Here is a 13,688-nt window from a genome sequence, read left to right on the forward strand (position 1 = left end):
GTGGCCTGAGAAAGTGGTGGCATGTGGGTTCTGCGGCTGCGGCCGAGGGCTCCCCCTGCTTCCCGAATCTATTTTTGGCAGACAGAGGCTCAGGAAAGACTCAGGGCTGGGTGCCCTGAGCTGCCCGGGTGGTGGCTGGGACATGGGAGATGCTCAGAGTCTCGCAGGGAACAGGGGTCTCCTGTCGGCCTGGTCGTGGAGCCCACCATCCTGGAGTGCAAGGTCTCTCTGCGGGGGGCGGGGTGGGGTCTCTGAGGCAGTGGACGGGGATGGTGCCAACACCCTGAATCCCCACAAAGCTGGGTCTCAGAGAGAGTCCCAGGAGCTACAGTTAATCCTTACACACATGGCCCAGCACCGTGGGATCGGGAGGTGTGTGTAGTATAGGAGATGCTGGTGATAGCATCAATCATTACGGCTGACGTTTATTAAGCACCTACTATGCGCCAAGCGGCTTCTGGTATTAATTTATTGGACCTGTACAGCTGCTCTGCAAATCAGGGCATGCCACCCCCTGCTTCAAACTCTCCAACACCTGGATACAATCCCCTAGTCCTCCCCCAATCCATATGGCCCTGTGTGATCCAGCCCTGGACCCTGCCTGCCTCTCCAAGCTGCTCTCCCCTCTCCCCTCCTCAGGGACTGTGCTACAAACACACTGCCCTCCCTGCTCGCTGCCCCAGCCACAGGGCCTCTGCACTGGCTGTTCCTCTGCCTGGACACCCTTCCCCCAGATATCTGCATAACTCACTTCCTCACCTCCTTCGGGCCTTAGCTCAGACATCAGAGAGGTTTTCCCTGATCACTCCATCATTAGCTCATCCCTCCCACCCCCACCATCAATCACTTTATACTACATTCTTCTCATAGCATCTTCAGACTCCATTCTGCAATTGAGTGTGTGAACCTGTCTCTCGCACCAGCTCCTCAAAGGCTGGGATCTTTGTTCTCTGCTGTATTCCCACCATACCTGGCACAGTGTCTGGCACAGAACAGATGCTCTGTGACTATGTCTTTAGATGAATGAACCTGATAGACAGGGACAATGGCTCAGAGAGGCAAAGACACTTGCCCAAGACCACACAGCTCATGAGTTGAGGAGCTCACATTTGAATGCAGGCCAGGTTCAAACATTTCGTGGCCGGACCATCTCTCTGCAGTCCTGTGCAGCCTCAGGTAGAAGAGATTAACAGCAGAAAACAAGGCGGGGCTGGGCCAAGGCTGAGGTGGACAGAGATTGAGGAACGTGGAAGCGAGACCCAGGGGCCTGAATTCACAGATGGGAGAAAAGGGTAACCTTCGGCCATAAGGAGGGGGAGGGAAACCTCGTAGAAGACACTGATGCCAAGTGTTACATAACTCCGGGACATGCCCCGCCTGCCCGGCCGCCGGATCCTGCTTCCTGCTGACGTCGCCTGCGGCCACACTTGGGCCAGGCCTGGTGCAAGGCGGGAGGGGACACCCACTGACCCTCTGCTTCCCCACTCCTTCCTTCTCTGGCCAAGAGTGACATATCTTCCTGTACTCCAGACAGGGCTGGGCCAGCAGCCAGAGGTGGCTGTTACTGCATTAGGATTCACTGGGATATGCCCTCCTCCCTGGGACTGAAAGGCACAGGGGAGGGGCAGGAGGTGGAGGTCACCAGGTTCAGCGGCACCTCTCCTGGTGAGACCTGCTTGCATACTGCAGCGACAGGGAGCTCATCACTGCACCAAGAATGGCCACTGTCAAGATGGATGGCCTGGCCTGAGCCCCACTTCCTGTGGTGGGTCCCTGCATCTGCTCTGCTTTTTCTGCAGCCCTCGATATGAGGGTGCTCCTCATATCGGCCAGGAGCGAGAACCGACACCACACTCCCAAATCACTCATTCTCATCCAGGTCCCAACCTGGTTCTCGGGGTCCCCTCCTGTCCACGCCTCCAGAGTCTTCAGCGTCAGGGGACAGAAGGGCCACCTTCTTTATCAGCTTTGACTGTGTCATTCAGATCAGAATCACTTTCATCGACACTAGGATGACCCGCCTTGAGTCCAGCCCTGGATGGGGGCTGTGTCTCAGCTCAGAATCCTTCAATGCAGCCCCCACTCCCTCCACGGTCCACTAACGAAGTGTCAGCTCCACAGCCCAGCAGGAAAACCCCATCCATGTCTCTGACCTCAGGGCAGCTGCCATTGCTTCCCTGGGATACAGCAGGCGCTCAATATGGGGCTGCTGAATGGACAGTGAAGATAACACTGGATGCTTATTGAGGGCTGACCAAGGACCAGGCACCACCCTTTACAAAAAGAAACACACTTGTTCTTCCACAGCACTATGACTGGGTCCCATTTTTATCCCCATTTTACAGAGGTGGAAACTGAGGCACGGAGAGGTGAAGCCCAGTATCCTTGGACCCAGTCACTAAGCGGCAGAGCTGGGGTACAAAGCCACAAGCTCCAAAGCCCTGCTCTGCACCGTCCTTCTGGAATGCCTCTTTGAATGAATGGATGAATGAATGAATCAATCAATCAATCGTGAGTGTGCCACCACCAGCACCATCACAGCTCTCACTAGCAGAGTGCCTGGGCCTTACTAGGCCGCGTTGGAAGCACTCTGTAGGCAGCCACCCAGTGCATTCCCACAACAGCCCTTTGAAACTGAGGCACAGAGAGCACAGGTCACTTCCCCAAGGCCGCATAGCTAGTAGGTGGCAGAGCCTACGTTCAAACTCAGGTCTCCTGGGCCCCGTCCCTGCTCCCAACCCGTAGCACACTGCGGCTGTGCCTGCACACACCGTTCAAGAAGGGCCCTCGTCAGTGGGATCTCTGGCTGCATGTTCGTCCATGCCAGCAGCTTCACTGGTGGTCACCACACCCGACAGAGTGCCTTAAGCATGGCCCGCGCCACCTTGGCCCAGTGCTCATACCTCCCACAAATCTCCTAGTCTAATAAAACCTTCCAAATAAAAAAAAAAGGGGCGGGGCCTCAGGTGGCCCTGAGAAGGGGGTAGATGGCGTCCAGATAAAATAACAATAACCACAGCAGTAAGAGTAACTAGGGCAGGTGGCCCTCCCGGAGCGCTGCCCCTCTGGCAGGCACTAAGGACCTCACAGGTAATCACTCGTTCACTCCTCATAGGACCTCTTGGATAACAACTGTTATTCTCCTACCTTACAGATGGGGAAACTGAGGCTTAGAAGGCTGAATTCACTGCCCAAGGTCACAGGGGTGCCCAAATCCACAAGCTGGGCCTTGACCCCAGTCTCGCCCTGGGCCTAATGGGACGGTTCACCATGCTGGGGTCTCTGGTCCTCCAAGCCACTCTCAGGTTTTGGAGTCCCTAGGGGTAAGGCAGGGCCACACCCTGTGGAAGCCTGGAAAGCCAGGCTGCGTGGCAGCAGGCTGCAGGGGGGGAGACGCCCGTGGTCGTGGGGTGAGGGGGACAGGCGGAGGGGGCCCCGGAGGGGGGAGGCGGGGTGACGGGGGAGGCGGGGGGAGGAGAGAGAGAGAAAGGATGGCTGGGGAGAAAGCAGGAGGCCCTTTTTGTGCCTGGGGAGATGCTCAGGGCCAAACCCCTGCCCCGGAGTCATCCTGGATGAACCACCTCAGACTCCTGACCTGGCTGACAGAACCAACGGTCCACAACATCCCCCAGCCCGGGCCCCTTCTGCGCCCCCAGGCTGCTCTGGCGCAGGCCCTCTTTGCCACAGGGGACTTCAGCAAGTGTTAGGGACAGGGTTCTGCACATTCAGCCAGATGGGGCGCCTTCCTCCACACCCAACCAGAAGGCCCAAAGAATCCAGAAGAAGGCGCTGCCTGAAGCCCTGAGCTCTGGGGACAAATCCCAGGGGCCAGTGTGGAGGGCACGTGGGGCGCTGCTTAACTGGAAGTGATGGGGAGGGGCCTCCCTGAGGCCAGAGGGTGGATCTCAGCCCTGACCACAGGGCCATGGGACCATGCCCCCTCAGTCCCGGAGCCACCAGCAGCCTCGCGCACACATGACTCACTAAGAACCCACTCGGGAGGGTGGAAGGATGTCCTTAAATTCTGCACAGTGCTCGGGCGGAGTTCAAACAGGGGGAGGCTATACCTGGCCCTCCCACCACAGGCTGTGTGACCTCACAGCCTGCTCACCCACTCTGGGCCTCGGCAGGTTGCATGGAGGGAGCAATTCAGCACGGCCTGCCGGGAACCCACTGCACACACTTTACACCCAGGCATAAGGCAGCCCGATGTCATGGCTGGGGAGTGGTGGGGGGAGGAGTAGTCCTGGGGGAGGGGAGCTATGCAACCCCTCCCTCAGTGCTTCTGTATCGATGAGGAAACACACAGCCTAGCGATGAGGAGCGTGGGTGCTGATCTCATAACTGTGGGTGCAAATCCCAATTCAGTCGCACCTGAGCCTGGCTAAGCCTCAGTTTCCCCAGCTCCAAAAAGGGGACAATGCTTGGCAAGTGTGTCAAAGAGGGAGAAAGGAGGGAGGAAGGGAAGGAGGAGGAAGGGAAGGGAAGAGGGAAGGCAACAGAGGTCTCCCCAAAATGCTCCTCGATTCCCAGAAACAGCTGTGGAAGAAGCGGCTGCTCCTCAGAGGCCATTTACACGCTCGGTGAGGCGAGCCTGCACCTTCTGTGCTTGTGGAGGAGGGAAGGGTCTCAGCCTCCCGGGGCCTGCCTCAAGCCCTCCAGGACGCTGGGGCTGAGACGTCCGCCCCCGCCCCCCAAGACCTGTCCCTCCCCCGCCACGGCAGCCCTAAAGCTGTGAGGTCAAATGGGGCGGGGGAGCTGCTCGCTCAGGACCCATTTGCCTCCGGGTCCTCATTCCAACGCGCTGACAGCCCGAATTCCTGGCTGAGTCAGTCTGGTCCACCGCGCTCCTTCCCCCACACCCTGAGCCAGGGCTGAGGGCCCCCAGAGGTGTCTGTCTGAGCGGAGTGGGGCGCAGGGTGGGGGTGGAGGGCAGCCTGGCCCCGGCCCGTCTCCAAGGCAGGGACACTCACAGCAGCATTGCCGCCTGCAGCCATCTCGGGGTACTCCCGGGCTTGAACCCCCAGAAGCTGAGTTCTAACAAGGCGGCACAATAGCCCCTCCATGGCCCATGCCTCCTGGGGTGCAGAGACATCTCCTGAGGTGGTCTGGGCTCCTCTCCCAGCCCCCGGGAGGCGCGGCGCAGAGCGACTGGGGACTCACCATCTTTAGCTTGTGCTGCTGCAAGATCTCATCGAGGTTCTGCCTCTTCTTGTAGTTGAAGTAGAAGTTCTTACACTGTGACACAGTCTTGGAGCCCACCATCCGGGCGATGGCTGACCAGTTGCGGCCGTGTTCCAGGAGACCTGTCTCAGGAGAGGAGGGCAGTGAGAGGAGGCCAGGCTCAGCAGGCAGAGGGGGCCTGCATCCATGGCCTGGGGGGCAAACGGGCCTGGAGCAGAAACCCAGCCTGGGGCTCCCTGCTCAGGCCCAGGACCTCTGAAGAAGAGACAGTGATGGGCCACGTGTGCCCTGGCAGGGAAGGTACTAGAGGGTGGCAGGCCTGGCCTCTGAGGTCTGGTTTTTCAGTCACTTGACTCCAGGCCAGTATGCATGGGAGAGGCCTGGTCTGGAAGAGCCAAAAGCGACAGGTGAAGCCCCACCGAGGCCACCGCGCAGGAGTCTGGGGGCGGAGGGCTGTGAATATCCAGAACGCACAGCTTCTGCCCAGGCCCCACCTCTCCTGCTGGGCGGAGGGCCCGGCCGACGTGACCCAGCCCTGACACTCGCTCACAGCTGCAGGCGAGGCCTCGGGAGACGGGTTGTTTTCCGGCCACACCGGCCCAGCGAAAGGAAGGGACGTGGTGAGCAGGGGATGGGAGGGTGGAGGTCAGGGTGGGGATGAGCTGGGGCCAGGAGCCTCCAGGTCCAGGTTAACTGGGGCACCTCCAGGGCCCAAACTCCCTAAGGGCACCTAAAGGCCCACTCGGGACTCAGGGCCCACCAGGCCTGGTTGGGCAGCTGGAATTTGCTCCCAAACCCCAACCCACACCACCAGGAGGTTCTCTCAGCCTCACAGACCTCCTGCTGTGGGAAGAGACCCTCCAGGAACTGGCAGAAAAAGTTCCCTCCATCCCCAGGTCTCCGGCCAGGACCAGAGCATGCCGCCCCCCAGGTTCTAGTTTCAAGGCCACAAACACCAGGCTCGGCAGAAACACAGCCCCTGCTGCACCGGAGGGAGTGCCTGGGAAGTCAAGCCCCCGGTCTCAGCCCGTCTGCCCGGCGAGCTGCGGCACACACAGGCACAGGCCAGGAAGCTCTATATTTATGCCTGTGTCTCCAGCGGTGTGACCTTGTGTGGCCCAGCCAGTCCATGCAGGTAGGGCCTGCCCACTTTCCCAGGGCTGTGGGAGAGACAGGGAGTGCTCCTGACCTAGGGGGCTGTGCGGCAAGAGGGTGCCCCTCCAGGGCAGCAGGCCCCAAGGCTGAATCACATAGCTCGGGACATGGCAGCCTCCCTGAGCTGGAGCTATACTTCTAAGGACTTTGATGGAGGATTTCCCATAATGAAGGTTTTGACCATTTTCCTTGAATCAAATCAAGCTGCAAGCCAAGCTCCAGCTAAAATTGTTCAGAGGTTGGGGAGCCGAGGGGCAGCCGTCTGTGTTGGTATTTTCTTTCATTCATTCATTCATTCATTCATCCATCCATCCATCCAAACATCCACCCACCCACCCACGTGCCGGCTGCCTGCCTGCTACACACAAGGCTCTAATGCAAATAAAATAACAGCAGCAGAAACATCAACACATCAGCCCGTGGCATGGCTAAGTGACACACAGAGTTTGCAAAACCCTTCAAAGACTTGGTTCCGTCTCATCCTTGCTGTCATGGCTGTGACCATTTTCCTCTCCCCAGGGGGGGAAATCTCGGTTCGGAGGGTCCTGCCAACTCACCCAAGCTTAGAGGACCAGCCAAGGGGGGCAACTCGGGTGTGGGGCCTCAGACTTCCTGCCCTCTGGGTCCTCTGGCCCCCATGGCGTGGGGGTGGCACTGACTGACAGGCCACCTGCTCGCCTGCCGTGGCCCTAGGAGCCACGTGGTCTCATGGCCCGCTCCTCAGGGTTCCTCAAGGACAGGCGCAGAAGGGGAGGGCCGGGGCGTGGGATCAAGTGGCACCCGGCCCCTGACCTTTCCCTCCGCCTGCGCCAGCAGCAGCTGCCACTTCCAGAACCTGGCGGACGGGGCCGCGCGTTTATTTATATTTCCCCAGCCGGGGCCAAGAGAGCCCAGGCAAACACGCCGGGCCAGAGGGATCACAGGCCCGGCACCCGGGTGGGAGAGGGCTGGAGGGGGCGGGTCTCCAATCTGGGCCTGCCGGGTGGGGTGGGCATGGAGAGCCCAGAGGGCGGGGTGGGGGGGTGGCCCAACAATGCTAGGGAGGCTGACATTTCCAAACTCAGTCAATAAATAAGGAGGTGGCTAGGAGCCTGGCTGGGGGCTGGGGACCCTAATTAACTCTGATCATGGGGGCAGTGGGAGTGGGTTGAGGGCAGAGGAGAGGGGATGGACGTGCGGGTGGGGGTCACCCAGCTCTTCCTGAAAACATACGGCTCCCAAAGGAGCTGGGTAGAGTCACCCAGGCACCTGGCCAGAGCTCGCCAGCAGTCTCGGCCAGCCCTTCTGCTCTCCGGCCTCAGTTTCCTTAACTGCCGTGTGAGGGGCCAGAGTGGGTGTCCCATTAGCGCCGGCCAGGGCTGCGGGGTAGGGGCAGGCTGGCACTGGCTTCCTCTGGTTCCTGTTCTGGGAAGCCCAGGCAGAGGGTGCCGGGCACAGAGAGAAGGACTTTCCACCCCACCGTGCCTTGGAGCCCACCCCGCCAGACCCAGCTTGAAGCCCCCGTCCACTTGGAGAGACCCCCTGTGCACACAGCATCACAGACCTTCCCAGGCACAGATCCAGGTCCCACCCCTGCTTCCAGGAGAGCTTCAGCCCAGCAGGGAGAGAGAGGAGGGGGCATGGGGGAAAGGATGGGCTGGGACCCACATCCACTCCAGGGCCCCAGAACTCCGACTCCTCAGCTGCCCCAGCTGCCCAGCCTCAAATCCCAAATGGCCACGTTGCGGTCCCTGTCCCTGCACCCGCAGTCCCCCATCCCCTCCCCAGGACCACTCACTCACATCCTCTCATTCGCGTCTCCCCCTCGGCCAAGTTTTCCGGAAACATAGGGCTGGGAAGATGCCCCGGGGAGCGGGCCCAGAGAAGTGGGCCGGCAGGCTGGGCGGCCGCGGTCGGTCGGCTCTGCGAGGCTGCTGGCTGGCGTCTGCTGGCGGCTCAGCTCAGCCTCACATCCTTCTCCGTCCCACGGTGAGGGAGGGGGGGAGGGAGGGAGCGAGGGAGGGAGGGACGCGGCGGGCGGAGGCTGGCTCGAGAGGGGCGGGAGGCAGCTCCTCACAAGCCCGCCTGCCTGCGGTGGCCCGGGGCTCCTCCAGCGGCCGCTGCCACCTCTGACGCCGTCCCCAAGCCGCTGTGGGCGCGCGAGGTGCCCTTCCCCGAGGGTGGTGGGTGGCGGGAAGTTGTCAGTGGTGCGTGTGGGGCGCTCCTGGGCCAGGTATCACCAGGGCGCAGCGTGCCGAGCTCCTCCAGCACCAATGTGCCCAGTGCAGACGCTCAGCGAGCAGTGCCGGCCAGAGCCCACAGACCCCCCGGGCTGGGCAAAATCCAAGGACCCAGGCCCAGCGGGGCAGCCGTGTCCCCCGCAGCCGGGCTCAGCTCTGATCTTCCTGCTGCCTGACCCAGCGAGACGCGGCAGGACTGAATGACCTCCAGACGGAGGCTCGCAGCGGGCGGGCAGGCGGGCGGGGGAGCGTGGCAGAGGCCCAGGTTCACAAGGGGCGGGCCAACTTGGCACTGGCTCCCCCTCCCTCTCTCCCCATCCGCGGCGGTGGCGGCGTCAGCAGTGGTAAGAACAGATGAGGGTTCCAGAAAAACAGAGCTTCTCCACCCCCGGCAGACGGGGAGCAAACAGCTTCTTCCGCCGTCATCCCCCGCTGCCCGTCCCCCAACCCTCCGTGTCAGTTCCACCTGAGCTCTGCCCCCTGCCTGGCCTGATGCTGTCAAGGCCGACGGAGCCCTCTGTCAGGGGCTGTGGGTGGGCAGGGCTAGCCTCGCATTCCAGAGGGAGCCTGGGATTTGAGGACCCTTTGCAGGGTGCACATGAGACCTCCAACCATTTAGGGGAGGGGGAAGGGTTTGGGGATTTGGGGTCCCCAAAGGACCCTCTGCTGCTGGGGGGTCTCAGGACCACAGCAGCCCCTTTCGTCCTCCTCCGGGAGCCCCTGCAGCCTGAAGGAACACTGTCGGAAATGCCGGGGAGCCTCCCAGGAGGTTGAAAGTTAACTGAGCTGAACTTTGGAGCCTAGATTCAGGTCACGACCGACTTCTCTGACTCTGGGATCATTAACCTGCTTTTCCCTTTAACTCCCCGCCCTTCCATCCTGCCCCAAAAACCTGGGGAGCAGAAGGCATCTCTGGAATGTCCCTGCACCCCCAGCCCTCGTCCTGGGGCACGATGCCAGGGGAGGGCAACAAACCTCAACCACATCAGGGATCTGGGCCTCTCCACCTGAGTCCCGCCCTCTGCCCTCTGCAGGGGAGGTCTCAGTGCACTTTTAAGGATGCCAACCCCGTGAAATCATTCCTCTGCTTAAATCTTCCAGTGACCACATGAAGCTCTTGGAATAAAATCCAAAGGCCCTAGCACGGCCCAGGTGACCCTTAGGAGCCAGCTCCATGAACCCGCCCAGCCTCTCCCTGGGTCACTCGTGTGTGCCCCAGGGCCTTTGCACCAGCTGCTCCTGCTGCCTCCACGGGTTTTCTCACGGATGTGCCTTGTCCTCCCTCTGGTCTTGGCTCAAGTGATAGCTCCTCAGAGAAGCCTTCCTTGCCCACCCCTCCAAAGTGATCCCCCTGTCACCCTACCATCCCGGGGTTTGATCATCTTCATAGCTTTCGCCACCTCTGAAATTAGCTCCCTCGTTCCACTGCTCATCGGCAGGTGTCTGGGGCCCGCTGAGAACCCTGGGCATCTTTGCCACCCGTCTGGGTCCCTGGTAAGGTGCTTGCAAAGGAAGAGGGGGCTGTGGGTTTAGCTCTGCAGGGGGCCCCGAACCCTCCCAAAAGAGGCTGGGGTATCCCCCTTGACACCCAGGCACACGCCCCCCACACTCTGTGCCAGGGCGGAGATGGCAGGTTCTGCCACCATGCCCTGTGGTCTGGATTCCCCGACCCCACTTCTAATTTCTAAGGAAGGAGTTTCGTTCTGAAGAGTCAGGAGGCAGGAACTAGGAAGTGAAATTGACCAAGACAGGAAGTCCAGCCAGGAGGTCTGAGTCACAGACGCAGAGTGGAGAGCCAGGCGCAGGGGCTCGGCGGCCACAGGAGTGGGTGCTTGGGGCTCCGCTAGGCTAATCCTGCTCTGGGCACCCATGGGGCAGAGTCCCACATGCTATCCGGGGGCCCGTGATGAGCTGTTCTCATGAGAGCCAGGACTCAGCCTCCTCGGCTCAGGTGCTCTGGCCCTCAGGGAGGCCTGGGCCACTGCTCAGATGCCTCCAAGCTGCTTTTCTCCAAGGGTCTGCAAACCTGCACCTGCAGCTAGGACTCCGAGGGGACCACGCCACCGCCCACCTGCATCTGGGGATGTTGCAGCTGTTTTCTCTGGAAGTCAGCCCCCAACCCTGGAAACACAGTCGCTCTCCCCACCCCAGCCAGTCACCTCCAGCCTTGACGTTTCCCACCCCTTCCATGAAGACTCACAGGCTGCCTGCCAGAGGGGTGCATCGACCACCGCCCCCCACCTGCCATTTTCCCCAAGAAACTCAGCATGTTCTGCCCAAAACCCTATCAAAGTTGGGAGGAAAAGAACCCAGCCGTCTTGGGCCTGAGTCATGCCACTTCCTCATTTCGGAAACCCCAAGCCCTGGGGGCGTTCCACAGGGACGGTGCCTCCGCATTGACACCCTTGACAGGCCGGGCACTCCTGCGTGTCTTGTCAGGACTTCCCGAACTCCTGCCATCCTGAAATCCCATCAGGATGTTGGCTGGATAACATCACACCTGGACTTGCACCTCCCCACTCTTTTCTCTCCATCTACTCTTTCAAAAATCAGCCTTGCTATCTGCCTTAGCCTCCGCATCAGCAATTATACCCGTAAATCATAGGTACGATGTGAAAAAGCTACGTCTTCTCCCAGCTCTCAAAAAAACCCAGACTCATTAAGATGAAATAAAGTCACCTGCGTACAACCTGGCGCTGTCTCGCCTACCATTTCCGGAAGTGCCACGTTACACCTTTCAATGTCACATTTTCCTACAGAGCAGAGCAAAGCGGGAAGCCAGCCTGGGGGGTCAGACAGCCCACCCCATGCCCCGTGTCCACCGCAGTGGGCTGGGTGAGCACTGGCTCTCCCTCTGGCCTTGGTCTTCTCCTGTGCAAAGCAGAAGTCGTGTGTATGCGTGCATGTGTATACACGCGTGTGGAGGGCCTGCCTTGCTCGTGAGCACCAGCTGCGCCACGTGACGACACGCATCATTACTACCGCATCAACTGCCAGGTGCTCCTTCCCTGAGTCAGGAGCCATGTGGATGCGGATTCATGGGTCTCCCCCAGGAGGGAAGGGGGGCTTGTCGATGCCTGATTTCATCTTCAAGGGTGCTGACAGGAGCAAGAGTATGGTCCAGACCCTGCCCCTGTGTCTGGCTGTACCCCAAGTTCCTGCAGAAACCCCAACTTTCTTCTCCTTCCAAACCATCACAAGAGACTGTTTCTCACATATCCGGCCGGGAGGCCAACCAGCCCCAGACATGCGCCCTCCCTAGTGGTCTCTCTCCAGACCACACGTGGTGACAGTCTCCTTGGACACGAGCCCCAAGGCACCGCACGGTCCCTGCCTGGTATACCACCCCTCCTGAGTCACATACCCTGAGTGTTGCCTCCTGCTGGGCCCTGACGGACAGCTGCACCAGGAAGTAGCCAGGCAGACCCGAACCCAGGAGCAGCAGCACTGCCTACTGGCCCGCCCACCCCACTGTAAGCTCTGGCAGCTTTGTGCGGCGAAGCACACAGGTGCTCCTCTTTTGGGGGGCCCATGGTGGGCACAACCCAAGGCCTTCCCAGTGGACATGTAGTGGGGCAGGTCCTGCTCTCCGGGCTCCAGGGCTGGGGGCTCACCCCTCCCCTTCCCACAACTTAGACGCTTCATCCATAAAAGCCCATCAGGCCAGCCCATGTGCACAGCAATGAGTGGTTCCTGCCTCGCTCCTCTGAGAAGTGGCAAGGCCACTAGACAAGGCAGCTGGAGTTCCTGGGGGAGGCCTCTGGGGTCTGCCCGGGCTTACCGGGAGCCACCAGGGCCTGGTCTCACACATCCTCCCACTGTTGGCCGCTCCCTGGAGGCTGGGAAGGACTGGCGGCCCGGAGGCGGGCCAGAGCCTACTCCCGGTCTAGAATGGTGTGACAATGGTGTGACCGGGAGCCTCCCCACCCCCTCCACAGCAGGTTCTCTGCCCGCCAGAGAAGAGGGCTGGGGCCTGGAGGAGCTGCCAGCAGAGCCTCGGGCCTCTCGCACAGCTGGGTCAGGCTTCCAAGCCAGGCCAGGCTGACCTTTCTCAGGGGAACCGAGTCCCTCATCCCAGCCCTGCTCCTGCCCTGCCCCTCCTTCCCCACGTGGCGCTGGGCCCGAGGGCAGGCGGCCAGCTCCCCGGAGCTGCCTGGTTCCTGGGGAAGCTGCCTCCTGAACATTCTCCGTCCCTAGGCAGCACAAGCCCCAGGGCAGGCAGCCACAGCCCCGTGCACACAAGAAGGGAAGTTGCTCACTTGCCCACCAGAAACCCTGCGGCCATCATGTCCCCAGGCCCTCCCCAATGGCCTCCCACGCTCTAGAGTAATAGCTAAACTCCATCCCATGCTGGCAAGGCCAGGCTCCCGGTGGCCGCTCTACCTTCTGGGATTCAACCACTTCTCATGGGGCCACACTGCCCCTGCCATGGGGCCTTTGCACATGCCTGTCCCACCTTTGTTATCTGGTCAACAGCTTGCCCCATGGACTAACCTGTTCAGCTCTCATGCCAACCCCATTCCTACTCTGCAAGTAGAGTACCTGGGTTCAAATCCCAGCTCTACCACTTCACAGCTGTGTGACCCCAGGCTGCTAAGCCTCTCTAGGCCTCGGTTTCCTCATTTGAATAACAGAAGTATTAACAGTGCCTGTCTCCTAGTCAGGTTGGTAGAGATAAAGTGACTTCATACACACAAAGCTTCCAGCAGTGCCCAGCAGGCCAGATGGGCTCCACGGTGTTATTGGGTGATATTCACTATTATTTCATGCTCTGGGTGTCAGCCCCTTCCTCGGGGGAGCCCTCTGACTGGTGGCCCCCAGCACCATGGAAGTTCGTCCAATTGTCACTGTACATTTGCTTGGCAGGTGACTTCCCTCCGACCCCCATCCCCGGGGCGAAGACAGAGGTGGCGGGGGGCCGAGGCCCCAAAGTGCAGCCACCTGCTCAGGGTCAGACTCTGCAGGAGGCAGAGCTGGGACCCAAACCTAGGGAGCAGGGTCTGGAGACTGTGCCCTAAGCTGACGGCCTGCCATTTCTGAGTGCCTACTGTATACCAAGGACTGTACCTACGCGGCTCGCTCCGTCTTTAAGGTGCCCCGGGAGGTAGCATCCCTGCCTCATCTGAGAGA

The 13,688-nt window shown here is 60.6% G+C and overlaps 1 protein-coding gene across 21 annotated transcripts in view; it reads right to left on the minus strand.

Annotated features, from left to right (window-relative positions):
* Window positions 1-13,688, minus strand: part of NCOR2 (nuclear receptor corepressor 2) — a 243,161-nt gene that overhangs the window by 56,014 nt on the left and 173,459 nt on the right. For all 21 annotated transcript variants that reach the window (XM_030821637.1, XM_030821636.1, XM_030821653.1 and 18 more), the window contains one exon: window positions 5,164-5,306. In XM_030821637.1, coding sequence (XP_030677497.1) covers window positions 5,164-5,306 — 143 coding nt within the window. The remainder of the gene's footprint in view (window positions 1-5,163; window positions 5,307-13,688) is intronic.

The sequence above is a fragment of the Nomascus leucogenys genome, chromosome 10, assembly GCF_006542625.1.
Source record: "Nomascus leucogenys isolate Asia chromosome 10, Asia_NLE_v1, whole genome shotgun sequence".
Lineage (NCBI taxonomy): Eukaryota > Metazoa > Chordata > Mammalia > Primates > Hylobatidae > Nomascus > Nomascus leucogenys.